Genomic DNA, 27,556 nt, shown 5'->3' on the forward strand with positions numbered 1-27,556 from the left:
GCAAAAAGGTATAATAGCTTGGCTCCAAGCTACCAGCCAAGGGAGTTACTGACCCTCTCCCTGGAGCAAGTACCCTTTTTGTCATTACCAGTGTATCCAGTGCCTTCTGCAATGACATTCATTTGGGGAAGGTAGCATGCATGTTCTCCAATAAATGGAGTTTCTTCCCTTTTTTCATCCTTCGGCTTAGAACTGAGTTGGTCTTCCAGTACATGAGTGAAACAGGCAGAAGGGGTTGAAGGGAAAACAAGTGATGTTGTTCTGAAGGATTCATGTGTGTCAAGACCTGCCATGTGTGTGTCTATGGATTCCACTGTAGAGGCAGGGTCGATCTGCTTGAGGGTAGGGAGCCTCTACAAAGAGAACTGGACAGGCTGGATCAATGGGCTGAGGCCAACCGTTTGAAGTTAAACAAGGCCAGGTGCCGGGTCCTGTGCTTCGGTCATGGCAACCCCATGCAGCGCTACAGGCTTGGGGAAGAGTGGCTGGAAAGCTGCCCGGCAGAGAAAGACCTGGGCGTGCTGGTTGACAGCCGGCTGAATATGAGCCAGCAGTGTGCCCAGGTGGCCAAGAAGGCCAACGACATCCTAGCCCATATCAGAAATACTGTGGCCAGCAGGAGCAGGGAGGTGATTGTCCTCCTGTACTTGGCACTGGTGAGGCCGCACCTTGAATACTGTGTTCGGTTTTGGGCCCCTCACTACAGGAAAGACATTGAGTTGCTGGAGCGTGTTCAGAGGAGGGCAACCAAGTTCGTGAGGGGCCTGGAGCACAAGTCTTATGAGAAGCGGCTGAGGGAACTGGGGCTGTTTAGTCTAGAGAAGAAGAGGCTGAGGGGAGACCTTATTGCTCTCTACAACTACCTGAAAGGGGGTTGTAGTGAGGTGGGTGTTGGTCTCTTCTGTCAGGTGGCTGGAGATAGGACAAGAGGAAATGGCCTCAAGTTGAGGCAAGGGAGATTTAGGTTAGATATTAGGAAAAATTTTTTTACTGAGAGGGTTGTCAAACATTGGAATGGGCTGCCCACCGAAGTGGTTGAGTCACCATCCCTGGGGATATTAAAAAAGCAAGTGGACAGGGTACTTCAGGACATGGTTTAGTGGGCATGGGTGATGGTTGGACTCGATGATCTTGAAGGTCTTTTCCAACCTAAATGATTCTATGATTCTAAAAGCAGCAATATGCCTCTCACACACTTAATAACCTGTGATTTCTTCCAGAAACCCAAAAGTCATTGACTAGGTCTGTCAAGCAAAATAATTAATTTGCTGCAGGACTTGAGCGCTTTAACCCCAAAGATGTTGAGCTGACGCTGACAGCTTATACACAGTTTCATTTGATGTTTGGGGCCGTACAAAACTTTCTTGCTTTCTTTATTCTTGGAACATATAAAATTAGAAGAGTGACAGAACAAACTGGAAAGACCAGAGTAAGGCTCATAGTTCTGAAGCCTCTTATGGGAATTTAACACACATTTGTAATTTCCTCAGAGACTGTTGCTCAAAGCAAGATTTCAGATGCATGTACACCTACAATAGGCTCTGTAGAGATATTTAACAAATTGTGCACTAATTCTTGTGGGAATGGAATCTCCTAGTCTTGCTGTTGAGTCATACTTACAGGCTGTGACAAACTCTAGCAACTTGTAAGTTCCACAAAGTAATGGTCCACAAACTATGTGCAGAATACTGAAATTTATTTAGATAACATTCTCTGGCCTTACCTACAAAAATACCCAAAAGAAGATGACTGGTTTTCTGCCATAAAGAGGAAAGAGTGTTCTTAGTAGAATCAATTATTTAAAAAGTAATCACCTGCCACTTAGTTAACTAACTGTACCTATTCAGTCTCCTACCTTGAAAAACTTCTCTGTTTGCTTGGTATTTCTCTTGGCAGAAAAATAGGAGAAATTTCTCAGCTGCTCTAAACTTTGGGGGACTACCATAGACGGTAACCAAGATGAACACAACTTGGATGGAGAAGGCAAATTGTAGCTTCAAAGCTGCCTATATTCCAAAGTGAGAAAAGAAACTGTTCTTGATCTTCCTCTCCTGACTTAACAGGTTTGTTTAACATGAAATTGCCTATTTCTGTTGTATTAACATGGCATACATAAAATTCTATGAAGTATTAATTATACCCTTATTGCCTTACAAACTGCTCCTACACTAAAGATAAGAAAAAACCCATGTATTTTTACTACGTCACCCACATCATTAGTAGAAATTTTGCTGAAGGAAATGTCTAGTGGGTTTAATGGCTTGATTGATTTCCTATACATTGTAACTTCTGACTCTCTGGTACTCCATGTCAAAAGATCCCTATAAAATGCAGCATTCTTCTTATTTATCCCTGAATAAATCAATACCAAAGCTTTTGATTATATTTTTAATTTTTGTGATCAAAATTATTCACATTGCTCTGTCTCCAGAGAAAATACGGTCTTAAAGGATGGCTAACAAATTAACCAACAGCACAGTAAGACTAACGCTAGCCTGGTATGACATCATAGAGAAGTTTGTGCTAAGTTCTCCTATATAACCACTGTCAAGCAGTTTATGACAGTCACAGACTGAGAGAACAACCTTTTTTGCACAGGGCAGGGAACATATACTTACTCTTTGAGAGACTCTTCTAAACGTTGGACTCGTAGAAATGCTTCATCTCTCTCTTCATTGGCTAACCTAAGCCTTGCCATGACAGCCTCGTCACGTTCCCGTTGAGCAGAATAAACTTCTTCCACCAGAGCTGCAAAAGTAACCAGTGTGTTTAACAAACAAGTTTGACAGGGAAAGACACTATTAGATGCACTTATGTGGGCCTTTGCCAGCATCTCCTAAAATCAACATTTCTCCACTGACCTCAGATTACTCTGGATAAGGTTGATATTACTCTTCAAACACAACAATAAATTGCTGTTGATTGCTAAAATGAATACTTTAAGGAATGAAATAAAGCTATGTGTTTTAAAATTCACACCTGTATAATCAAACAGGGAAAGGAAGTGATTTGCTTTGCATTCTGAATACTTGTTTAATGGGAAAGTAATTCTTAAAGCTCAGAATCATATGAGACACAAGTAGGTTTCTTCTAGGACATAGAGTTAAAAGTAATGATCCATAAAAACTAGTTCTACCATCACACTGCTTCCTATCAGGGTGGCACACTGTTATTAAATATTAAAAATTCTAATATTTTCATAGTCTGTCTCTGGTATCACAAGAGTGGCACAGCTGGCATCTCTCCTTCTCTGCCAAGCCTTTATTTTATTGTGTAATATACTGGTATATTATCTGTTACGGCATACATGGACCTTGCAGCATTAGGTGCCAATAAACTAAGATTTACTGTCTATCCTTGGGAGCAAACTAACACCTTCAAGTCATTCCTCATCCTGAGCTTACATTTTCTCCCTGCCTTTCCCCTGTCAATATGTCTAACACCATCTCTGGCACACTGCCAGAATCCTTACCTCGACCCTGCCTCCACTAAAATCTTTATTCATACTTTCATCATTTCCCTCTGCAATACTACAAATCTCTCCTCACAGTCATCATAAAACCCAGCAGTCAAAAATGTCTAGGGACTTTCAGGATGCCATATTAAGACCGCTGTCACTCCAAGACAGAGGACTATATCCTCTCCGATTGCCACAGGCACCCCCAAAACACTCAGCTGAGGTCTGTAGGTTCCAGAATTCTCCATGCTCCCCTTCTAGTCTGCCAAACACAGTCTCCTAACACCATACTACAGTCTCTTTCAAACTTTGGCATTTATTTCTCAAGAACCTTCTGTATTAAGCCTTTGCTGCTGGGCTTCCTTTAACCCCTTCAGAACTCCTGCTCCTCTCTGCACAACTGCTTAAGTCATTAAGATCTCAAAGAAAGGCTTCCTTCCTCCTCACTTTAGCCTAAAGCTTTTATCCCAACACTCTTCAATTGACTTTGTTGCCTTTATGTCAGTTTACTCTTACTTCACCTTTGTACATTACTGTATAAAAACTTCACAGTGTGATATAACACAGAACACCTTATGGTTCTTCACAGCATGGAACTATAGGAACATAGCAGTACATTTTGGTAGCAGACATATTGCTTGCACAAAATACACTTTATCGGTACCAAAAAAACCCCCAAACTCCCCAACCAACTGAAATACAAAAAGTGGTACGTTTCTGTACAGTTCACAAGCAACTCAGATAACCAGGGATGTAAGACAAGTGAGAAGATGAACAGAAGAGTCAGGAGAGATGAGTTAGGAAGATGTTCAAGGTAGGAAGGCAATCCTCTTGTCCTCAAGCTGGGGAAAAGAGTGTTACTGAGGAGTAAGGAAGCATTTTTTGCAGGTCTAGCAAAAGGTTGCACAATAACAGCAGACTGGATGAAAGAAGACAGGGAAAGGCTAAACGTTATGTCTGGAAGTGCAGTCCCTCCTCTCACAAAAATCTGCAGTAGTGCTGCTAGCTTAGCCATCAGGCCAGAGCAGTACCAAGTTGCGTCCCAACAAAGAAAGAAAAAAAAAAGAAAGAAGAAATTCAGCATCAGAAGCACAAATCTTGAAATGTACACAAAATTTAACAAACAAAATTTAATTCTCTTTGAGTATTTACTTGTTCCACAAGAATAGTGTCTTTTTTCCTGAAGATTGATTTCCTCTGTTCGCAACAAGAAAGCTTCGCTTGATGTGGAATGGAAAAACTAAGGCATGAGCAAAGCAGCTGCAAAACTTGCATGTGCACAGATCGGTAGTCAGGAATAAGTTTGCAGCACTTGCAGAGGAAGTCTGATATCTGCAAAAGTAGGTGGCTCCGCAAGAACAAGAACAAATTGTATGAGGTGGGGTGTGCATTTCAGCTCACCAGACTTCCACTTAGGTTTCTGAGATCTTTGATGGCAGGGAAACTAGTGCCTCAGCATTGACTGCCTGGGTAAACTACAATGCAACTGCTATGTCCCGGTCAGATCTGGAATACACAAGCAGTTTAATTCTGTATGGTAATTATTACCTATCTGTACCTTAATATATTTGTTTAACATAGTTTTTCCAGTAAATTATGTCAGTTTATCTAGCATCATGCCAGCTACATTGCACAGAGAACCCTCTCCATGAAGCTACAAGTGGAAACATTATGTAATTTTCATAATGAAAACAATTGCTGGAATGAGTAGAAAGATGTCTAAAATAACCAAAGATTTGGCACTCACTACTGTTGTGGGGTTAATTAGTTTCCAGATTAGTTAACTTCCTTCTAGCCTCTTTGAGTGCATCCCTTCTTCTGTCACCTTATAACATTCCCACCTCAGCGTGGAAAACCACAATTTGCTGACTGCTACAATGGATCTTGAGCATACAAGTACACTTAGAGGGACTGTGTTTTGACACATCTAATTCCCTCTCTGTGTAACTATGACCAGTGGTAATAATGACTATACAGGCTTTTAAAAAACAGATTATTGCTTATTTAGCCTTAAACCAAAGTAACGTATATATAACAGTATGAAAACATTCAGAAAGAGTCCTCATCTAACTCATTTTAATGATCTACAGAAGGCTAACTCACCTGATCCCTTTACCAGCCAAAGCTTCTGCTGAATTTAGTTCAGACATTTCTGTTATCCAATGCCTATACATTTCTGACTCTATTTAATATTTTACAAATTCATTTTTTTAATACTATATGGAATTTTTTAACAGTTACACAATTGCAGGTAGTCTGAAGTATGACATTGTTAACAATAACGTTCACCATTCATATAGAGCTGTGGATGAGTCACAAGGAAAAGTTCAGGACCGTAAGGATCATTGGATTCTTCAAATAAGCCACTGAAATACATACACCTTTGGGTTGCAACGTAGCAGCAAACCAAAACATTTTGTGTCATATTTAAGAAAGTATGTAAAGTATAAGCTGTTCTATGAAAAGTCTATGAGAAAGAGTGACATAGAAATCCTCCATATTAAAAAGACTAAAGAATATCCAGATTATCACCCCTATGCTTCTTAAAAATGCCAGGCAAAAATTAATTTAGAGCAACAAGTCAGGCTCCTAAGTCCGATTCAAGATATGGCATATCCAGCAAAATACTAGCCCCATACTGGCACACTGACTTGATGCCTGTTCCAATGAAAAAAGTGATCCAGCTACTTAGTCACCAACTGCTCTGGTCGACACCACGAGGTTTTTCTTGGAGACCTTCCAATGGCGCAGCAACCAACCCCCATCCTGTTTATCTTGAGGCCTGACCAACAAGAAACACAAATTCTTATAGAACTCGTGTTTCAAGCAAGAAAATGACACACAAAAATGAAGCATGAATACTCAAGCATTAAGCTAAAATGAATTGTGTCATTTACTAATTCATATACATATGACATTCAAGAGTTAAAATATTTAAATCCATAGTGCTAAATTAAGAAAAAAGGATTATTTTCCAATGCTTGCAAACATTGTAATATATACAAATATGATATTACTATTTAGTTGCACAAACTTTATTTGCTTTGGAATAATTTAATAACATCTTGCTCCTTGTAACTAAAACCCCTGCACACTCTAAAAGAGCTCTTTATTTTAAAAGAATCATTATGCTAAACTCATCAATTCTAAAACATTTTTAGTTTTTAGTAAAGAAAACAATTGTAAACAGAGAGCTTTTGTAAGGTAGATAGCTATTACAAAGTTCACTTAGAAAATCAATATAGCATTTTAGCTGGAATTTGCTCATTAAACACCCACAGCTCTAATGCAAATTATGATGGAATGAATAAAGCAAATACATATGCTTCTTTCTTTTTATTAAATGTAAAATCTACTGTTAATTGCATCTGGTATGTCATATAAACTTTTCTCCTTAACTATTAAATGGAAGCTTTTACAAAAGTCATTAGAGATTCTCTTTCTTTGACTTGTATAAATTTCAATATTTGTTCAGTAAAGGTTCACAGCAGTTAAATTACATTAACAAATATTATTAGCTACTATGTAAGCCAACTAAGTAAAATACTTATATTGCAGGTAAAACAAATCAATGGGTGTTTACAATAATATTTGGATATGTCCATTTTTAAACAAGCTTATCAAATATCATGTAATTCTTAGTCAAATGAGAGAGACTCAAAGTAGATTTTTTCTTCCCAAATACTCAAATTTGTTTAGTAAGCTAATTGTTTTCTAATATGGGCAAAAGTAAATATGAAGAAGATGAACCATACCGAGTATGAGTTTACTGAGTCAAAGCAGTGTACATATTTTCTTAGTTAACCTGATTCTTTTGGCAAACCTATCTTCTACACTTTTTAAACTACCTTTAAAATACAGCAGTAGTAAGAAGGTGTGTTGGAAATCATTCTAGTTTAATCAGTGATTCATGATTTTCCAAACAACAGAACTTTGGGGGAAGGGAGGGAAGCACAGTTCCCAGGAAAGAAGTCTGTTTGCTGATTTCCTAGAGGTCATCTGTGTAAATAAAATAACTGAATAGGAGAGGCAAGAAAGAAGAAATTGTTAGGACTTAAAACATCTATGGTAGCAGAAATCACTTCACGTTACTCATTAAAAAATGTAAAATCCAGAATACAGGCCAGACCTTATAAGGAAAAGATGAGATCACTACCCACACTATCTCAGAAGATACAGTAAATATTATAACACTCTAACAATTGGCTTTCAAGCTAAGTCAGTTTTACAGAAATAATAACAAAATTTTGGAATTTGCAAGGTGTTTCACATTAAGATGTGATGAAATACTGCTTTTGGCTTCAGACTATGTGGAAAAAAAAGTGATTCAAGAAATAGTATATTTAAAATGTTGCTAATTGTTTTTGTAGCAAGCACTAGTTATACTGATCAGTTACTTCCAAGGAAAAGACATGGTGAGAAAGTTTTTCCCTTAATAACAATGTATTGTTGCAAAAGGTCAGGGTTTTGCAGTTTAAGATTTAGTATTCAAGATCAGTGGTTGCTTTACAATAAGTGACTTGGGATTTTCTTTGGCATTGATTCTGGTACATTCACAGTAATTTTGCTTGTTACTCGCACCATTACAGCAAAAAGAAATACAAATGACGTGATAGGTTTTTATTGAAAAGGCTCTGAGCATCTTAAATATTCAAGAATTGACTGAAATAAAAATAATTAATGACTCAAAAATTTTTTGATGCATGACTCAACTTCTGTTTCATACAGGTATACAGCTCTAACATAGGAGTGAATGTTGAACTCATGAGAAAAAATGAAGCAAAGAATATTTTCTGTTTTATGCCTTTTGGAGATGTATATTATTCTGAAGGAAAAGTAGAAACATGAAAGAACTTGCTTGGCTAAGTCATACTTAGAAGTCAAGATTACCGCAATGAGCTTCTTGTTTATCCTGCTCAGTTGCTTCCGTGAAAAAACTGTCAGCTGAAATTTATCCTACATAGAGGTTTAACCGAAGCTTTTTAGGGATTTTTGTTGTGTCTTCAGTTTGGATTTCTGAGGAGCAGCTACACGAATGTGAGGAATTAGGGAAGCGCACTGGATTTTCATTTTCATCAGTCCTCTCATTCCAGTCCACCATTGCTGGGTCTCTGTCTAATCACAGGAGGACTTGGAAACTATCCTTGCCATTTCCAGATGGGACACTATGATTAAATTTTATTTAACCATATGGATACATGCTTGTTCTCCTTAGAGAAATACAAACATGTATGTATTTGTTAACTAGTCATTTTAGAAATCAAAATCCTCTGAGACTTCTTTCTACTAGGTTTAATAACTGTGTTCATAATTCTTAAATAAGAAATCAATCTTATCATAGCCTAATAAACAAACAAACAAAACAAGATTTACTGCATTGCTATGAAAGCCTTTAAAATGTGTCATTAATTGGTCTCTGCACATACATGTTACAAAATGCGGATAATCCCTAGAAAATTTCAAAGCCTAAGGCCCTTACACAGTTCTCATCCAGGTTAATGGCAAACTACCATGAGCTCCAGGGCTTACTGTTGACTTAAAAATAGTGCTGAAATATTTTATTACGAAACAGACAACTTAAGTTCCTAGCTTTTTTTTTGAAAGCTACCATTCATTTTCTTTCAGTTACGATCTATAACTGAAAAATAAAAGCAAAATAGCGATAAGAAGATCATAGGAAAACTACTTAAGAGTTTTCACCGGTCTATACCGGGAATTATAGACTACAAGTCATTTACACCCAAATGTGACTTTATAGATAAAGCAATCTGAACAAACACTGATAGAACACAGTGACTTCTTTATTGCTTTGTGTTTGTTGTATGTATTTAGTACATAGCATTCATCTGCTCCTACACTTCCAATGCTATAAACAGAGTGTTCTTAATAAAAGGCTAAAGTTGCTTAGTGGCAGCTCTGCATAGGGTTTTCTTTGTGTACTCAGATCCCAATTCAATTAAAAAAAAAAATAAAGTGGGAAAGAATAGGAGAGAGTATTATACACAGACCCCAAGGCAGTTTGTGTGAAAGCCAATCCCTGTACAATACTTAAGCCTCTGCTTCTAATACACTAAACACAGCTGACTTAAAAACTCAAACCATAATGCCGTTAAACTTTTTTTCAGTGAATAATTACTGATGCCTGAATATTTACTTCAGGGGGAAAAATATAAATGTTGCATTAAAGTTTGTGAGTTATAATTTGACAGGTTAAATAAAAGGTTTTGTAATACCCCCAAAAGTAGATTATTTGCAGACCTTTTTATTCCTGAATAAACCCCAATTCTTTATGTTCATCTAGCACTGTAGTGGGGAAGAGAGGAGGGCCAGATTAATCACAAAAATATGCAGAAGATACTGGCTTGCTTTTCACATAGCTCCACCCATAAATAGGTTAGAAATATACATTTTAACCTATGCCAGCTCATCGTACATTGTACTTCAAAGAGCTGCATGCAACTTTTTGACAATTAACAATTCCAACAATCTGAAAGTTAAATTACATTGTTTCAAATTAAGCTGTTAAAAATTAAGTCAAGACGTTCTCAGTCACAAGAACACCACCTTGGGGGTTTTTTTCTGTCCTTTAGATGGTTTGTCTAGCTCCCCTAAAGAGGATTCAAATCCTACAGTTATTTTCAAAATTCTGTTGTTCACCAGGAAATATTTTGAAAAAATATTCAGGAAATAGTTTTGCATAATGAAGCATTAATAGGACAAACCCCTTAAGAACTATAGAGACTATATATACAAATGAATTATGCACAGAAAACTGAGTTAGGGAAGTATATGCATTGCCTACTTAAACTGTAAAATATCATTCATATTTAGGTTTATAAACACCAGGGTTGGGAACTATTGAGTTCTTTTGGCTAAAGCCCAATATTGGCCTTATTTCAGTTTAATTGGAAGAGGATCTTGAATTCATCTTCTCCATGAGATATCAGGAACCTGGATTTCTGTTTGTACCAAAGGTTAATAAGAAATGTGTCTGCAAAAGTCAAACAGCATTAAATACCAAAAACTGATTATTATTCTGCAGGAGTTGTTCTGTCATTCATAATCTCTCCATGCTCCAACCTTCCACAGCTAATCTTTAATGGATGACATGCAAGAAAAAAAATAACATCTAAAAAGGCACTCGAAAATGAGCTTTGAAGAAATGGAAAATATTTTTCTTCTGTGCTGGAAGTTATTGCCACCCAAAGTTTATTAGTGGCAAGATTACTTATTTCCTCTTACTTTATGGGATATTAAATCAAACTAACTCTAAGCTAATAGCCACTTGGATATTTTATTATTAACTATTGCATATGCATTCAGTAATTTTATTTTTAAAGTTAATTTAGAAAAATTCAAATAATGTTCATGAACATTTCCATACCGTATTCAAGAATTCCGTAATACCACAAATGTTAATTCTCAACATTTTTGTAAAAACAGACCTGAAAAAAGGGACTTCACAGGGACTTCATTGTAGGTATATTACCATCGTTTCCCAGAGACTGAAAGCTGTATAACATATACAACAGTATTAGAAGTACTGCTTTCCCCTTTTTCCACACTATATTTCCTATCACCACTTTGGTCTTTCAGAGAGCATCTGCAGAATGCTAATACAGTTTTCAGGCACTGAAGGTGGTGTGTAACACCTACCAGATCTAGCCGGTCTGGACTCAATCCACTTCCTGCTGAGTTGACTCTGATTTCAAGAAGTATTAAATTTTGGTAATATTACTATTAGATATTGGCACCCTCCCTCCCCTCTCCCCCCCCCAGCATAGCCCTTGCTACAGCAAGATTTAAGGAGAAATATTTTTTATTATATTTTTGTTCACCTTGCTACAGCAAGATTTAAGGAGAAATATTTTTTATATTTTCCTTCAGAATTATTCTTAGTCTCAATATATAGCACTGTGATACCAAGTAAAATATTCCAAGAGCTGAGGCTGTGATGCCAACTATGGTATATCTTGTTGCAGTAATGGTGGGGGTTACTGTTGAGAAGAGTAGGGCTTTAGTATATTTTCCAGTCTAGAAAGTCTACCACTATGCTCTACAATTCTCACTTATACTCAACCAGCTCTTTCCTCTAAAAGTTCCTATAAATCCCCTGTATAATTCTTCTATTAGAAAAAAATGAAGTCACTTATTATGCCCATCCAAAGTGAGATCTGTTCTCTCTGCTAGTTCTTTTGAAGACTTACTCCTTTGCAATGCCTCCATCCTCATCTTCCAGTCTGTCCTCAGAAGATGTGTGCTCCTTCCCCCTTTCCCCTCCCACAGAGTGCACCCATTTCCTTTTCTGTTCAACATATGAAAGTTCTGCAGTCCCACATCTCAAAATTCGTCTGTTCTTCATACCCAGTTCACATATGGTGTTCCCTTTTTTCCTTATATTATCCTAGTCTCTGTTCTTTTATGATGTGTTCTTCCCTTGATTTTCCCAATGTTGCCTCCACCTTTGTTCTCCTCTACATGATGAGGACTGAAACTAATGGTACCTTCTGACATTGGCTTATAATGAGAGGAAATAACAACAGAAGAATAATGAAGCAGCAGCAGGAACCTGTGATAACTATGACCACCAGAAACAATAGTCTCTAATGCTTAAAAGCTTGCAACCAAAACTGTGAATTCCTGAGCCATAGCTACCTGACACAGAGATAGGAACCCAAGGAAGTTCTAAAAATCCATTTTCCAGGCTACCAAAATTTTAAAATAAACCCCTTCTGAAAATAGGTTATTTACTGCACACAATTTTAAACATTCTCTTCCATCATGTATATCTTCTGTCTTAACCCTACTTTTTCTTATTCTCTTATGAAGCATTTCACAAATTTACACTTTTTCTCTTCACTTCTTTGTCTGAACAAAGTAAAAATCATAAAGCAACAAGCATTGGGTTATTTGTTTCTGAAGACTGTTGTAGCTTCATTTTAAAATGGCCTTTGTCTTCAGCTTTTCTGTTCTTTCCATGGGATTTGTTTAGGTAAAACCCATCAATTAGAGGGTTAAGTTTCAAAATAGAATTGTAATATTCCTCAAAGGAGATAACATTTTTATGGTGTACCTTTCTGATGTTTTTTACAATATAATTTTGTGGAGTCATTTTCTTATCATAAAGTCAGTACTAAGTAATAATAAAAATGCAAACACCCATATTTACAAGCTTCACTCTACCATGTGTTATACACTGCAGTAATTAAACATTAACTAGCAACATGAAATCACAGCAGCATGTGTTCTCCTTTCCTCAAAGGACTTAACACAAGGGGAAAAAGTTTTTCTTAAACACACCGAGTCTTCTTTATTAGGTTCTGCTTGTCCATTAGAACTTGCCCCAAGGCTTTTACGAGAGACAGACACATAGACCTCCACAAATTAAGTTTGGTTGACAACATTCCAGATTTCAAAACATTTATCCAAACTTGGTAACATTCTTAGAACTGTAAGACAGGAAGCAAAAAAACATGAAATATTAACGATGCTTCCTTTTGGCAAACAGCTTAAGTAGTAAGGAGCCTCTTGCCCTCTCTCAGCATTTAAAGGATTTTATATTTCCTGAACTCGTAAAAGGAGAAAAAAGGGTATTTTTTTTAAAGGTCATCCTTATTACATATTGTATCTTTCATTAAAATTTGGCTTATTCTTCCTTTTAAAGTAGAATAACTATGTTAATTATTATATCCATATGCACGCCATACTATTTTGAAGTGAATATTATGCATAGGACATAGTTAGAAAGTTTAAACAGTAGTGTAGGAAAAAACAATACTAACAAATATTTCAACTGTATCCATAAAAATGAAACTAAATATGTTTTTGACACACCTTTTGACACACGCTTCTTTCCAGGTTTTAACAAGCAATGAACAACGATATCAAAGAGAATATTTCTCTATTATAGGTACAGAGGTAAAACACTGTGCAAATATCCAGGAACAAACAGAAGACTTGGGATTCAACCCAAACAATTTGCATTAGCCTTCAGCTGCTGGATATAACTATGATACACAGTGCGGATTTTTTTTCTTCTGAAAATAAAGCAAGCAGTTTATGCAAAATGAAATAAGAATAAAATTATGCCTATATTTCAATTTGTTTCCTAATATGTAGATTAGATTTGCCTTGCCCTTCCTCCACCACAGAACATCTAGGAATTCTCTCTTCCATCTATAATATACACAGAATACTGTATTCTCAGGAGTTTGACATTAAGTGGAAAGTCAGCCATCTGTTTTTTCAGCTGGAGAGTTCATTTTCTGCTCCATTTTCCTGAAGACAGTTACTCCTCCCTTCATTACCAACATTTTGGGGACAGGCATTAGTATTATTAATACTATATGAAGTGTGTGTGGTCTATGAGGACACAATTTTACCTAGCTTACACTTTTTTTATGAACAAATGATATGATCAATTTATAAAAGCACTCCCATTAATTAATCAGAAAACCTCAGAGTATTTTTCATCCATTCGGTACACTTTACACACAGTTACTTTTCAATAATAAAAGTACTCAGTTTCATTACTTTAGAAGTTTCCAAAATTGTAGAATACAAACTGTCTCCACTCTTCTGTGTCTGCCCAAAGAACAAGTAACAACCAATATAAGCATGCATTTACTTTCAACTATAAACTTAAAAACCTTTCATTTCGGGAATTTGTATAAACTTCATTCACTGGAGACATACCATCATCAGACAAAAATTTATTGTAACTACTAAAAGAACAGATATTTCAAGAAAAGTGCATGTCTCTAGTTGAGGTGAATGTGCAACTATCACCATACACGGGGAGGGGGTAGTATTGCTCTGAACAAGCTAAACAATAAGTGGTATTTGAACTGCTGGTTGAAAGGTAGAGGCACTGGTAATCATTATTTCCCCTTGTTTGTTCAGGACCTTCCAACAAAACAAACAACCTTTTTGTGATTGGATTGACATGGTGTTAACAATGCATTTAATGCCCAAATCAGTATGAATACAGGTAAAGCTCCTGCTAATACCAGTACCAGGATGTTAAAGCCACCTATTTTCTAAGCAACTCTAAACACATAAAAAAAAGTCAAATCTTCCCTCCTTTAGCAAATAAAGCTAACATTCACTAGGCCACGTCATATAGCAACCGCGGGTACTGTATGAGCCATACAGCCATCTGTTAAACGCTTGCCTACTGTACCTGCAATCTTTTCTGCAATCTTAGCTTCTGTAGCTCTCTCTTGCAGCTCTAAGTCCAGTTTTATTGTCTTCAGCTCCTTGTCCTTTTCAGACAGCTTATCTTGAAGCTGAATTGAACAAATGGACAGTAAGATTCTTATCTGGCTGAAACAGTCAACTAGCTCTTTTAACCACAACAAAATTTTAAATAATAGTTCCTTACCCCCAAAATACAAACACTAAGTAATACAACAGAAGCTCAATTAATTTTATTTATTTATTTAAAGGACAAATGTTAAAAATATCTTTTTTATCATCTGCCCTATCTTACTCTGCAAGACAAGCAGCAATGTGTGTACCATTATTTTCACTTGGGATTCTCTTCTTCAGATATCACCAGCTGTGGTCCTTCTCACTAAGTTCAGAATTACATGGAATATAATGCAAGTAGTGTCTGCATAAATAGCCTATTTTCTACCAAGAGTACTGACATCACAGCCTGAAGAGATTGTGGTGTAAATGCATTATTTTTCATGTGCATTGCCAGATAGAAAACTGGTATTCTTTCGCATGCTGAGGCCTTTCTTTTAACTGGGAATTCACTAAATCTGTTCTTGGACAAGCTCATCTGAGCTTGCCATTGAATATTCAATGACACTTCATGGAAAGACTATAGACTTTTCTGTTGTTTAGGTGCATGCAACTGCTACTAATGCTAGAAGCAATGCAACGTGCAAGTAGGATGGAATTTTTTTCCCCTCAGCAAAGAGGAGGTATCAGGGCATATTAATTATCTGGACCACGGGTACAGAAGCATGACCTCCAGATTCTATTCATGAAATCCTGGCCTTGGTTTTGGTCCTCCTTGGTTTTCATCCATGGTGCAAGAACCTATGTCTCTGATTAAAAAGGTCAAAGGGTAGGATGAAAGATTTTTTTAATTCCAGAGAAGCAGTTGTTAAACAGATACTAAGAATTCAAAATGACAAGGAAGCTATTGATTGGTGCACTAAAATAAATAACAAAACTAAATTAGGAACAGTTCAAAATGTATGTTTTGTAAGACAACCATAAAAGAGCAAATACTGTGATCTGAATATCTCAATTGTACCTTTTTATTTTTGGCCCTCAGAGTGTCCAATTCTTTTAAAAGGAATGCAGTTTCTGTTTTTCCACCTAAATCTGCAGCATCCTTCCATGAGGATACAAATTCAGGAAGTATCCTATTAGCCTTTCTTTCTATGGTGCTGTGTTTAGGAGAGGGGAAAAAAAAAAAAAGAAAAATAATGCAAACCCAGTTCCTCTATCCTCTGAAAACAAAATACACAGAAATAAATTATCAAAACTTGTTAACCATCGCAAATGTATTAAATAGCCAGTAAAAGCAATGTCCTTCTATCACTTCTTAATTCTGTAATTCCAAAAAAAACCCTGTAAATCTGGCAAAGTAAATAAATATACTACAATACTAAGGCATAAAACAGATGAATATAAATTGGCTATGAAGCCTATAAACAGAAAATGCTTAAGGGAAGCAAATACTGAAACCCTGTGCTTAAGACAGAGAGGCAAAGTAATGAAACATCTGGGGATCAAATTAATGTTCAGGTTAAAAAACCCACAAATTCTTTGGTAGGATCAACAATTCCACATGAAGTGAAATAAGGATATCCAGAAGAAAAGATCTAGGATTTCATCTTGAAGAAATCTGTAAAATGATGGTGTTATTCTAAATATAACTGACAACAGGAATGCCATACTGTATACCACTCACAGAGTTTTACAGTAACTTATTTAGTCATAGACAGGGAAAAATAAGACAAGATTCAATGGCCACCAAAATTCCATCTCAGGGTAAGACTTTTATAAAACTCCTTCGCTATCTGTTGATACTCGCAGATAACTCACACCTAACTTGTAAGATGGCAGCAAAATCAGTAGATAAATGGGTTAGAAGGGCGACTAGCAAATACTTTTAACATTTGCTTCCCTTAACTGTTTTCTGTTTATAGGCTTCATAGCCAATGAGTCATAAGAAGTAGCCACAGAAAAGCTACACCTTCTGAACTCCTATTTCTGCTGTATACGTTACTTTCATTATGTATAATTCACATTCTAGAAAGAAAAGGAAAGCTCTCTGTTGCTCCAAAAAGTCATTCTCTTAGGTAGACAGTTGTTTGTACTCAGCCACCCCTTTCTTCAGCTGCTTCCACTGGATTTATTGTCTCTATGGTTCTTTAAGAAGGAAGTTAAGATCTGTATTCTGCACGCAAACTAAGGTGCAACCTAAAGCACATCATACATAGACAGCAGGGAGATTCACATCAAAAAAAGTACTTACTTAGTGCATTACACTATATATGGGGGGGAAGAGCGCTCAAACTGCTTGTCTTCACTTTCCAGATCCTTCAAAGCCTATTTCATCTTTGCTCTGTCTAGCAAATTTCATTTAGTATTGTTTCAGACTGTAAGGGATAGATGCTTCTGGATACTACTGCCTAGACATTACAAACCCCAAGCTTTTTTTGTGCATTTTCCATGTTCAGGATGTGCTTCCCATGAACAAGTTTGAATATACCTCATCATCATCTTTCAATCCCTCAAATGTTTTCTTCCTGATGTCTAAAAGAAAACTTGACAAGTCACATTGATAGTACACAACGGCCATCATCTATAATGCAAATCACCACTGACTCAATATTTCCTGGGTCACTCTATATCAAGATATTTTCTCATATTCTAATTGCAATCTATTTGGGGAAGTACAGATTTTGTACAGTTTATATAGTATCTACCACACTGAGTTTTTGGCCTGTAACTTTAAGATCCTACATGCAATATATTTGCAGATGAGATGGTTCAACATGCTGACTGCTGTGGGAGGTTAATCTTGGTGTTCAAGACCAGCCTGATTGCCAGTGTGAGTGGCACTGGTGAAAGGCAGGAGCAAAAATCTTTGGCTGACTCTGTGCTGAGCGGTGCTTAAGCACTCAGGATTATTTTGGCTTTTAGTACAGGATGCATTGCCCTAACAACATATCTCAAGCCCTAATGCAAAAAAAAGCAACAAGATAGATGGAACAGTACTATGGACTGGTTTGGGCCTAATGGGTCACCACTAGATCATACTAAAGGTAACAGAACCAGGTGTAGAATCTGCCAGACAGTTGAAGAATTAGAGTATATTTTTCAAAAGTGTGTCTTAGGGGTCTGCAGCCTTGATCCCATTTTCAAAAGCAATTCTATCACTCTCAGCTAAGACTTAGGCTTCAGGATGCCTAAGTCACTCAGAACTGGTAGGATGTTCTCTAGTCAGCTAGGTATACCTTCATATATTATGTCACATATAGCATGAGTGTATATGTTTCTTAAGACTGTGGTAGAGGGCCATAGCTCAGCATGGAAATTAATGACAATAAATGACCAAAGTTAACGACAGAATAAAATCTTCAGAGTTTGTATTACACTTTTCAACTATATTTGCTCTTGTCCAGATTCCTGTCACAGACTGCCTACAAGGTATTACAGCTCCTCATCTTCACTCTTCCAGCTTCATCTGGACTTCACCCTGTTTTATTCCTGCTTCCTACTCACTTCCACCCTGTTTTATTCCTGCTTCCTACTCACTCATCATACTTAGGGTACGCTGTGCCTGTTGTGTAAAGCCACAGATACTACTAGACTTTTAGATCATCTTTTCTAATTTTGTTCAGTATGCATTTTTTAAAATTATCTGGAGAGATCAAAATCATTGAAATCCCTGCAGTGTGTCACATAAGCCATTGCCATGATCATATTTTCTATCAGTGCCAGAGAATAAAGTGGTGAAGTGCTGAATTCCACACGGAAAGATACGGTGAGTTTAAGTAAAAAGCTGACTTACTGATTCGCAGTTGGGAATTAAACTTCCCTATCTTTATGCAAAAATCCATATGCATATTGTCTATAATTTGAATCTAGAAAAACTATATATAGGGATATTTGTTTTTACCTTGATTCTTCAGGACTGGAATTACAATCATTCGGGGCTGCTCCTCTTTGACCGGTTACTGGCAAATCTGAAAGTTTCCACGATTCAGCTTCTGCTGGGATGAAAAATTCTAGGTTTTTTTGAGAATTCTGATGAAGCTGAAACTCAACACAAAAGTCTTCTTTCTTCAGTTCCAGGATGCGTGTTTCTAATTTGAAATAGAAGCAAACACATTTTTTCATTTGGAGAAAGAAGCACAAACTTGAGATTTCTCATTCGAAAATGGTTTGCTATATTCTTATTTGTAGCAGAAAGGAGAAAGTACTCTAGTTTCAGACTCCTCATCTCACTAAGGACCAAGAGCTGTGTTATCTAGAGCATGGATGTAGGTATTAAGACCTATTTACTGGATTTTTCTCATGGAAACCTGAAAAATTAATCACCATTTCCTAATCCCTCTTCCCCTTAAATGACTGCCTAAAATAATGCTGACCCTAGGAAATTATCTACCTATCTTTTGTAAAAATCAGCTCTACCCTAGCAAGACATGATGAATTTCTGCTGTAGACAGGGAAATTTGCAGGTTGTGAACTAGACTCTTACTTATATAGAGGTCTTTTTCAAATCCATTTTGGCTACAAAAGGAGTATCAGCAAGCTGTAATGAGCAACAACAAATTTAAGGCCCCATTATTCACTCCTGGAGAGTGTAAGGTACAGGCTCATACAAATAAAGAACTTGAAGAATGCAAAGCACAAGTTGTGTCAAAGGGAAAAATTATCTGATTAAAAAGTTGATTGTGATAGTTAGTTCTCTTAAGCTTGGCCACTAGATAATTTTAAGACATATTTCTGATATCAAGGTATTTAAAAGAAAGAAAGATCTACATACCATGAATGTTCTTTCATAAAGTAAGACAAATAAGTTTTAATTATAGAACTACATTTAAAAAATGAGGAGGAAGAAGCCTAAAAAAGATGCAAAGGGAAAGAAGTGCATATATTCTTCATTCTTTCATTTAGACTAGGAGTGAACAAACACTGGAGCTTTTGCTCCTTCAATAAAGTTAGTGTTTCCAAACATTTTGGATAAATTGTACGGTATACGTTCTTGGATCCAACTTGTTACTTCCTCCTAAAAAATAACAAGAAACTGTCTATACAGTTGCAATCATCTACAAATAGCCTGAAAATACACAATCAGTATCAAGGTGTCATACTGCATGTAAGACACAAACCCACAGATTCCAAGTCAAAAATACTGAAGACTGTCTCTAAAATCTGTTGCAATAGATTACTCTTTCCTTGAAGAAGGAAAGACACAGCCAATGGCACAGGAAACATCCCAAGGGCACAGAGAGATTACTTGTCATTTGGCTATAGTCGGTTTAACAAGTTCCCATTCAAAGCTATGTGTTACTACCTTGAGAAAAGTTATTGTACCCACTGATCACCTCTATTCTCCTTATCTACTTCAGCATAAATTCACCTGATCACTATTCCTCTAAACTAGAACCATTGATTTCTGCACTAGAGGAACAACAGTCAATCTTTGTTTCTGAGCAGTAATAAACATGTGGGGACCATAACTTGATAAAACTGTCATTAACAAGTATAACCAAACACTACTTTCAGTACTGTGATTGAAATGTGTTCCTCAGATCATTTCACAGCTAATGCAGAAATTGAACACAGCCTACAGTAACCTGGATTCTTTGAGCAAATGTACGCTGTTGCTCACCAGCTCAAAATCCTGCAGGGTTTTGAGCAGAGATTTCCTTTTAAGTGCTGCTGCATTTTAAAACTGGATTCAACCTTTTGCTCCACCTTACAGTATGTAGCGAGGATCTCTAAAGAAACAGGCATCAAAAAATTCACTATTTATACTCCAAGAACCTGCCCCAACTTGGGAGTGGCAACACATAAGGGCAAAATTTGGAATCCTCTCCAGTTAGTACTATCTGAAAACTAACCTAGTCTGAATTTCAATACTTGCAAAGCTTTTTACAGGGAGGCATACACTTGGTTGAGATATATTTCCCATTTGATTTATATTGTAAGGAACTGCCCACCAAACATCATCCTGTCCACTTCTCCCATTTCAGATGCATTGATATGTGTGTGTGTATATATATAGTTGCAAATTACGCTCTCACACACTGAAGGGGAAGTGCAACATTTCACTTGCCACAACTTTTCTTTCCCTTCTTCTTGAGGGCATCAACATTTTCTATAAGCCATATATATTTGAACTGCCTCAGGTGAAGTCTGTTGCATTCTGTAGAAGAATTCAAGCACAATGCATCTGTTGCAACAACCAGTAACTATTGCCATGAACTTTTTTTCTTTGTTTGGCATTACTGAACTCTCCTTTGGCCCACACTATATGAAAATTGGAGAAGAAAGACCTTCTCACTCCAGAATGCTAAGAAGATTACATGACATTAGCTACCAAAGTTACACTGGGACAAATCAAAAAAGGGATTCCATCCCTTTAGCATGAAAGTAATCAACTTAAAGTTTTTCTTCTTTTCACAGTTGCCATTTTTTGAATTTGCTGCTTTTAGTGCTATTACTTAAAAAGAGTTCACAGAGCCATTGCAATTGGAAGGACCACTGGAGATCATCCCTGCTGAAGCAGGGTCACCTACAGCAGGTTGCCCAGGGCCACGTCCAGGAGGCTTTTGAATAGCTCCACAAGCAGAGACTTGACAACCGCTCTAGGCAGCCTGTGCCAGTGTTTGATCACCCTCATAGTAAAAAATTGTTGCCTTGAATTCAGATGGAATTTCATGTGTTTTAATCTGTGCTTGTTGACTCTTGTCCTGTCAACGGGTACTACCAAAAAGAGTCTGGCTTCTTCTTCTTCATTCCCTTCCATTAGATATCATTCATATTGATAAGATCCACTCCCCCAAGCCTTCCCTTCTCGAGGCTCAGTCTCAGCTCTCAGCCTTTCCTCATACATAAGATGCTCCAGTCCCTTTGTGGCTCTCTGCTGAACTTGTTCCAGTAAGTCCATCTCTTTCTTGTACTAGGGAGCTCAGAACTGGACTTGACACTCTAGATGTGACCTCATCAGTGCTGAGCAGAGAGAATAGATCACCTTCCTTGATCTGCTGGCAATGCTTTTCTTAATGCAGCCTGGGATGCTGTCAGCCATCCTTGCCATGAGGGCACATTGCTGGCTTATGCTCAACTTGCTGTCCACCAAGATCCTGATCCCTTTCTGTAGAGCTGCCTTCTAGCCAGCTGGTGCCCAGCATGTACAGTTACATGGGATTATTCCTGGCCAGGTGCAGGGCTTCACATTTCCCCTTGCTGAACTTCATGAGGTTCCTCTCTGCTCCGTTCTCCCGCCTGTTGAGGTCCTTCTGAATGGCAGCATAACCCTCTGGTGTATCAGCTACTCCTCACAGTTTTGTATCATCATCAAACTTGCTGAGGGTATACTCCGCTCCCTCGTCCAGATCATTAATGAAGACCATGAACAGGATTGGATCCATTTTGACTCTGGGAGTACACCACTAGTGACTTGCCTCCTACTGGACTTTGTGTGACTGATCAATCACCATCTGGGCACAGACATTCAGCCACTTTTCAATCAACCTCACTGTTTACTTATTTAACCCATATTTTGCTTCTCTATTAGGATGTTATAGGACACAGAGTCCAAAGCCTTACTCAAATTCAAGGAAAACAACATCCTGCTTGATCCATGCTTTATTTCCTGCTTGTCAGGATAGACCATTTCTAAGCTTGGATGAGGTGATCCTTGAATATCAGCCAGCTCTCTTGGATCCCTCTTCTCTCCAGTACTGTATTCTATGGGATTCTTTCAAGCAGATCTCTGAGGAGGTCAAAGTTTATTCTCCTAAAGTCCACAGCTGAGGTCCTGCTTTTTTCCTGCTCCCTCCTCTCAGGATCCTAAACTCCACCACCTCATGGTAACTGCAGCCAAGGCTGCCCCCCAACTTTGACATTTGACTTGTTTGTAAGTATCAGGTCCAGCAGAGCACCTGTCCTTGTTGGCACCTCAATCATTTGTGTCAGGAAGTTGTCATCAGTAGACTCCAGAAATCTCCTAGACCACTTGTGTGCTGCTGTTGTCCTTCCAGCAAATTATCAGCGTTGTTGTAGTCCCCCATGAGGGCCAGGACCTGTGAACATGAGGCTTCTTCCAGTTGTCTGAACAAGGCCTCTCCTCTACTTCACCCAGTCCTCCTCCATGCTCTTCCCTCTTACTGGCAGGATCAAGGATAACACCACCGGGGTCCCCACACCCTTGACCATCACACCCAGAGCCACATAGTCACACGTAATACTTCCCAGGTCACCCCAACAGTATCACTGGTGCCTATGTGGAAGAGCAGCAGGGGGTAACAGAGGGTCAGATGGGTCTCAGCAGCCTCTTTATAACTTCCTGAATATGAGCTCCCAAGAAGCAGCAAAGCTCTCTAGACAGGTCAAATAAGCAGACAGATTTTTTTAAATTTTTATTTTTTTTTAAACAGAATGAAGTAAACATGTCTGCATGATGAGGTAAACATCTGCGTTAGCAGCTGAACTTCAGGCTAAATCCTTAGGCCATGTCAAGATACGGATTTTTATGCCTTCAACTGTAAGTTAGAGCAGCTGGAAAAAAAAGAATTTAGAATGGGACTAGACCTGTGTTGGCATTTATTAATGCTAATGCTGCTTCTTCAAGCAACTTACACTTGCAGCACACCTTTTCATCCAGATTCAATTCCCTCAAGCACATGGGTAAGACTAAGCAGCATCACAGCAAGCCTGTAAGTGGCATTCCTGGAAACGTTAGGTGAAACACAGAGGGTCTGTTCTTTTCCCTAGTGGCTTTGTAAGAGAGAAGATGATGGCAGCCTCCTCCACTCAGAATTGGAAGTGCTCTGCCTAAGGGCATTAAGGTTAGAGGTTTTTACTTGTTTAATAAAGCTGTAATGCATTTTTTTAGTCAATATGCTAAATTTGTCAGTGGAATACTTTGGGGATGACATTTTGAACACTGTCAGATCAATGGGCATAGCAACTTCTTTATTTTTAAAACCACTTTATTCTGCATATAGCCCATGACCCCCCACCCCAAGTAATTTAGGCCTTGGTACATGGTAGCTTGTCTTGTCTTGCTGTTAAACTAAGTGGCAATATTAATCAATGCACTTCAGTGCTTTTCCTCATGCCTCCTACAAATTGTATTGTGCGCTAATTACCAATGCTGCAGAGACACACTGGGGAGTAAGTAGCATTTGCAATAATCAGGCTGCACAAGGAACATCAGAGAAAGCATAAAACTGCCTTGCAAGCTTTGCAAAAAGTGCTGTAGTTTTCATTAAGTGGTATCACCACCATTGATTCTGGTTCTTGAGTACACTAAACAACTTATTTTCCATATAAAATAGAACAAGTTCAGTAGCCCAGATTAATATTTCACTGTAGGGAGAAGCTGAACAGCTGATCTTCTGTATGTATTTATCTTGAATGAATAGCTTGTTCACATTGAGGGGAAGAAAAGCAAATGTTAGGAAGAAGGAATATAAAGACACTAGAATTAAAGCTGGGAATTGATTGTGAGGGACGTAAGGGGAAGGTAAGGCTGTCATGGCTTGAAATAGTAAAGGCATAACAGAATTCAGTGTTGTTAAGCTGGGAGTGGTTAAAAGTCAAGTAAAAGCATGGAGCCAAACACAGTCTGCAGGCAGCCACTATTCCTCATAGCTTCTTCTTAGAGGCGGGGGATTGGCACCGAGATTAGGGAAAGCACAGCATTAGAGAATCCTGTACTGACACTGATAATACAGAAAGAAGTGTTGAAGATGTAAGTGCACAGAAGATGCAAGTACACAGAAGGTGCACATTCACCTGGAAGGCTAAGAAGGCAGTAGCTTCTCTTGTTATACTGCTCAGCATATTCAGCAGTCCCATCATCCAGCAGAAGCTGGGTGGGCACCTCCTTCCCTGTTTATAGTCTTTCAGCACCCCACTAGCCACTCTGATCAGCTCAGAGGTTTGCAGGGGATCTCTGCAGAATAACAATAAAGGAAAACAAACAAAACACAACGGAACATGCATGCAGCACTGCAAAATACACAGTTGGCAACAGATCTGCCTGCAGATGAGTATGGGGACACTGGAAGCCCTTGGTGCTCCAAACCAGCTTCAAGTGTAATAGTACTTACTGCTTGCTACCTATAGCTTCCCAGTATTTGTTTTAAGCTGGTCTGTAGCACAAACAAAGCATTTTCTCATCTGTCTGCAAAAGAATGCATGAATGAACCCTTAGAGGGATGGCAGTAAGAAGCAGAAGAGGAAAAGAGCAAAACCAGGAAGGAAGAGAATGAGCCATACACACACTGGGAGCATGAGCAAAGCTGACTGCAAACTCAGTAGCTTACTCTTCCTACGTGATGCTGCCAGATTAAAAACATTTTTAAAAATGCAGAACATTTGAGGAACTAACTGCAACCTCAATTACTAAAAGCTCCTAGAATTCAGTGATTGATAACTCTAATTTACTGTTAATCATGTATTTTTTCTTCTCAGTCTAAAACCAACACAGCTTCAATTTCTATGGTTTTTTTTGTGTGTGTGTTTGTACAATACCAAAAACTTTGAATTTCAAACACCAAGAGGGAATACTCACTATCTAACAAAACTATCGAAGCAGAGAGCCACCCTGCCCCTATAACAAACTAACCTATTCCCACTGGAATAAAAGGACACACTTACTACAGTTTAAAAATACTTGCTCTTGCCCCTAACTGCAAACCACACATCTACTTCAACTTGCTGCAATAACTGTCAAGTGTGTAAGACCATTACTTGAGAACTTCACTTCCTTTTCGTTTTCACTAGACTAATTGCTATTTTTTATTATTGACATTCAAATTATCAAGATTTTTTTGTAAGTTAATAATATTACAAACATTTCTGAAAAGATGATTTCTGGGCACGTGCGTATGACCATACACACACATCTGCAAGTGTTTTAACAAGTTGTTAGGACAAGACAGCTGCTGCATTAATAAAAAGCAGTTTTAATAGCTTCATGTGAAAAATGAATTATGAGATTGTCTTCAGTTCATAACATCTAATCCCACTGGACTTGAATTCTTATATATATATAATAAATAACTAGAAATTAAATATTTAGGTCTAATGAAAAACTTGAACCTGATAGCCACTAACTTTTCAAGCTATGCAAATGAAATTAGTACTATGGCTGAATATTCCTTCATGAGCTGAAAATGATGAGTCAGCCTTTTTGTCAAAGACAAACATTCATTCACTCAGCTGTATAACTACTGGAATGTCTACCAAACAGAATGACTGTGAAAGACTCAGATTGCTCAACAGTTCACCCCTTACTGAATGATTAAAAGGCATAAATCCTGAAAATGAGTGCGAAACCAAAATTAAAGGATTTCATAGGCATAAATATGCAAAGAAAGAAAATTAAGCTAGTGGAAGAAATCTGATCCTATTGCCTGCCACTAGTGGAAGGAAAAGAGTTGGTTTCAGTTTTATGCATTTTCAGAATGCCTGTTATTTCCTTTTTCATTCGTATTTGACTTTACACAGATGCAACATACATGATTTACCTACATATCTCAAAGGGTGTTCATTATTTTTAACTTTTTCCTCACTGTTTTATCTTTCCCACAATCTGCAAACAAGTTTTTGGAGTTAATCCCAAGAAAAGATGCTGTATTTAATTTTCAGGAAGAAAGTAATGCCTGTTTCTGGAAAGCTATTACAAAAGCTCAGTCTAAAAAGTACAAGGTCAATATACATTTTTGCCCAAACAAATAAACAAGAAAAAGTGCAGCTATACTCGTCTTTGGACTTACTACAGATTTACTTATGTTAGCAATTATTTATGCCCCTTCAGTGCAGTGTAGTATACCGAGAACCAATAAGCTGCAACCAACAGCAAATAGTTGTCCCTTCATGACAGACTTTTTCTAACATTTAAAGAAAACTGGGCACACTTTAAGATGATTATTCAGTAGGACTCTAAGATCTGACTAAATCACTTCTGTAGCATGGCAGAATGGCAGTCGTAAGAACCTGATAATAAGTGAAGGCTGAGCTCAAGAGTAGTTTTGTAATATAAAGCTAATTCCTTTTATTTCTCAGTGCTCCGCCCAGCCAATATTCCACATATAGCCAGCCAAGCCCTTGGCAGTAACAAAGAGGAAATTGCCACCTAGATGCATTGTACTCAATGCCCTAACAATACGTAACTGTGGGCCCTGCTGAGAGCACCATGGGTCAACACAGAAGAATAAGGACAATCAACTTACTTTTAAGTAATTCTTACTCAGAAGGGTCCTGGATTTTACGCTGAGATGGGGTACCTGCTCGTATTTCAAGAAACAAGTGACAGAGGTTCACTGAAATAAGCCTTGAAAACAACATTTTTCTGGAAACTCTCACAGATGCAAGGGATGCATAAGCACTGTGATAGTAATTTTAAAGCCAACAAGATTGAGGCACACAGTAATGAAGTAACTGGATCGAGGTCATTGAGCAAGCCACGGCAGAAGCAAAGCTGCAAAAACCCAAGGTGCTGTATCCATGGGGTATCTTGGAGCCTGTGCTACCTCACCGGTGGCCCTTCCTGCTCCTGCCTCCTCCTCAGAGACCTCAAATTCTTCTCTCCTATCAGAGAGGCTTTAGCAACTAATTTCAACTGGACTTCAAGAAAAAAAATAATACCATTTTTACTTAGGAATGATAAAGTAACATTTATACAATCAAAAATGTAAGAGAAATTTCAAATAACTAAATTGGTGTCCTTCCACACTCCTTTATGATGATAGTTTTCCTTCACAATGACAGACTACAGTACTTCTGTATTAGAAGGCAGATGTACAGTGTATAGTATATACAAACTTCCTGTAATTTCAATAGTAGGCAGAAGAAATTAAATTTTTGGTTTTTAATTATTAT

The 27,556-nt window shown here is 37.7% G+C and overlaps 1 protein-coding gene across 2 annotated transcripts in view; it reads right to left on the reverse strand.

The window, feature by feature from the left end:
• MIPOL1 (mirror-image polydactyly 1) overlaps positions 1-27,556 on the reverse strand; it is a 199,061-nt gene that overhangs the window by 127,363 nt on the left and 44,142 nt on the right. For both annotated transcript variants that reach the window (XM_049825953.1, XM_049825955.1), the window contains 4 exons: positions 18,609-18,795; positions 15,729-15,864; positions 14,640-14,745; positions 2,619-2,748 (listed from right to left, as the gene is read on the reverse strand). In XM_049825953.1, coding sequence (XP_049681910.1) covers positions 2,619-2,748; positions 14,640-14,745; positions 15,729-15,864; positions 18,609-18,795 — 559 coding nt within the window. The remainder of the gene's footprint in view (positions 1-2,618; positions 2,749-14,639; positions 14,746-15,728; positions 15,865-18,608; positions 18,796-27,556) is intronic.

The sequence above is a fragment of the Accipiter gentilis genome, chromosome 22 (genome assembly GCF_929443795.1).
Source record: "Accipiter gentilis chromosome 22, bAccGen1.1, whole genome shotgun sequence".
In the NCBI taxonomy this organism is placed as follows: domain Eukaryota; kingdom Metazoa; phylum Chordata; class Aves; order Accipitriformes; family Accipitridae; genus Astur; species Astur gentilis.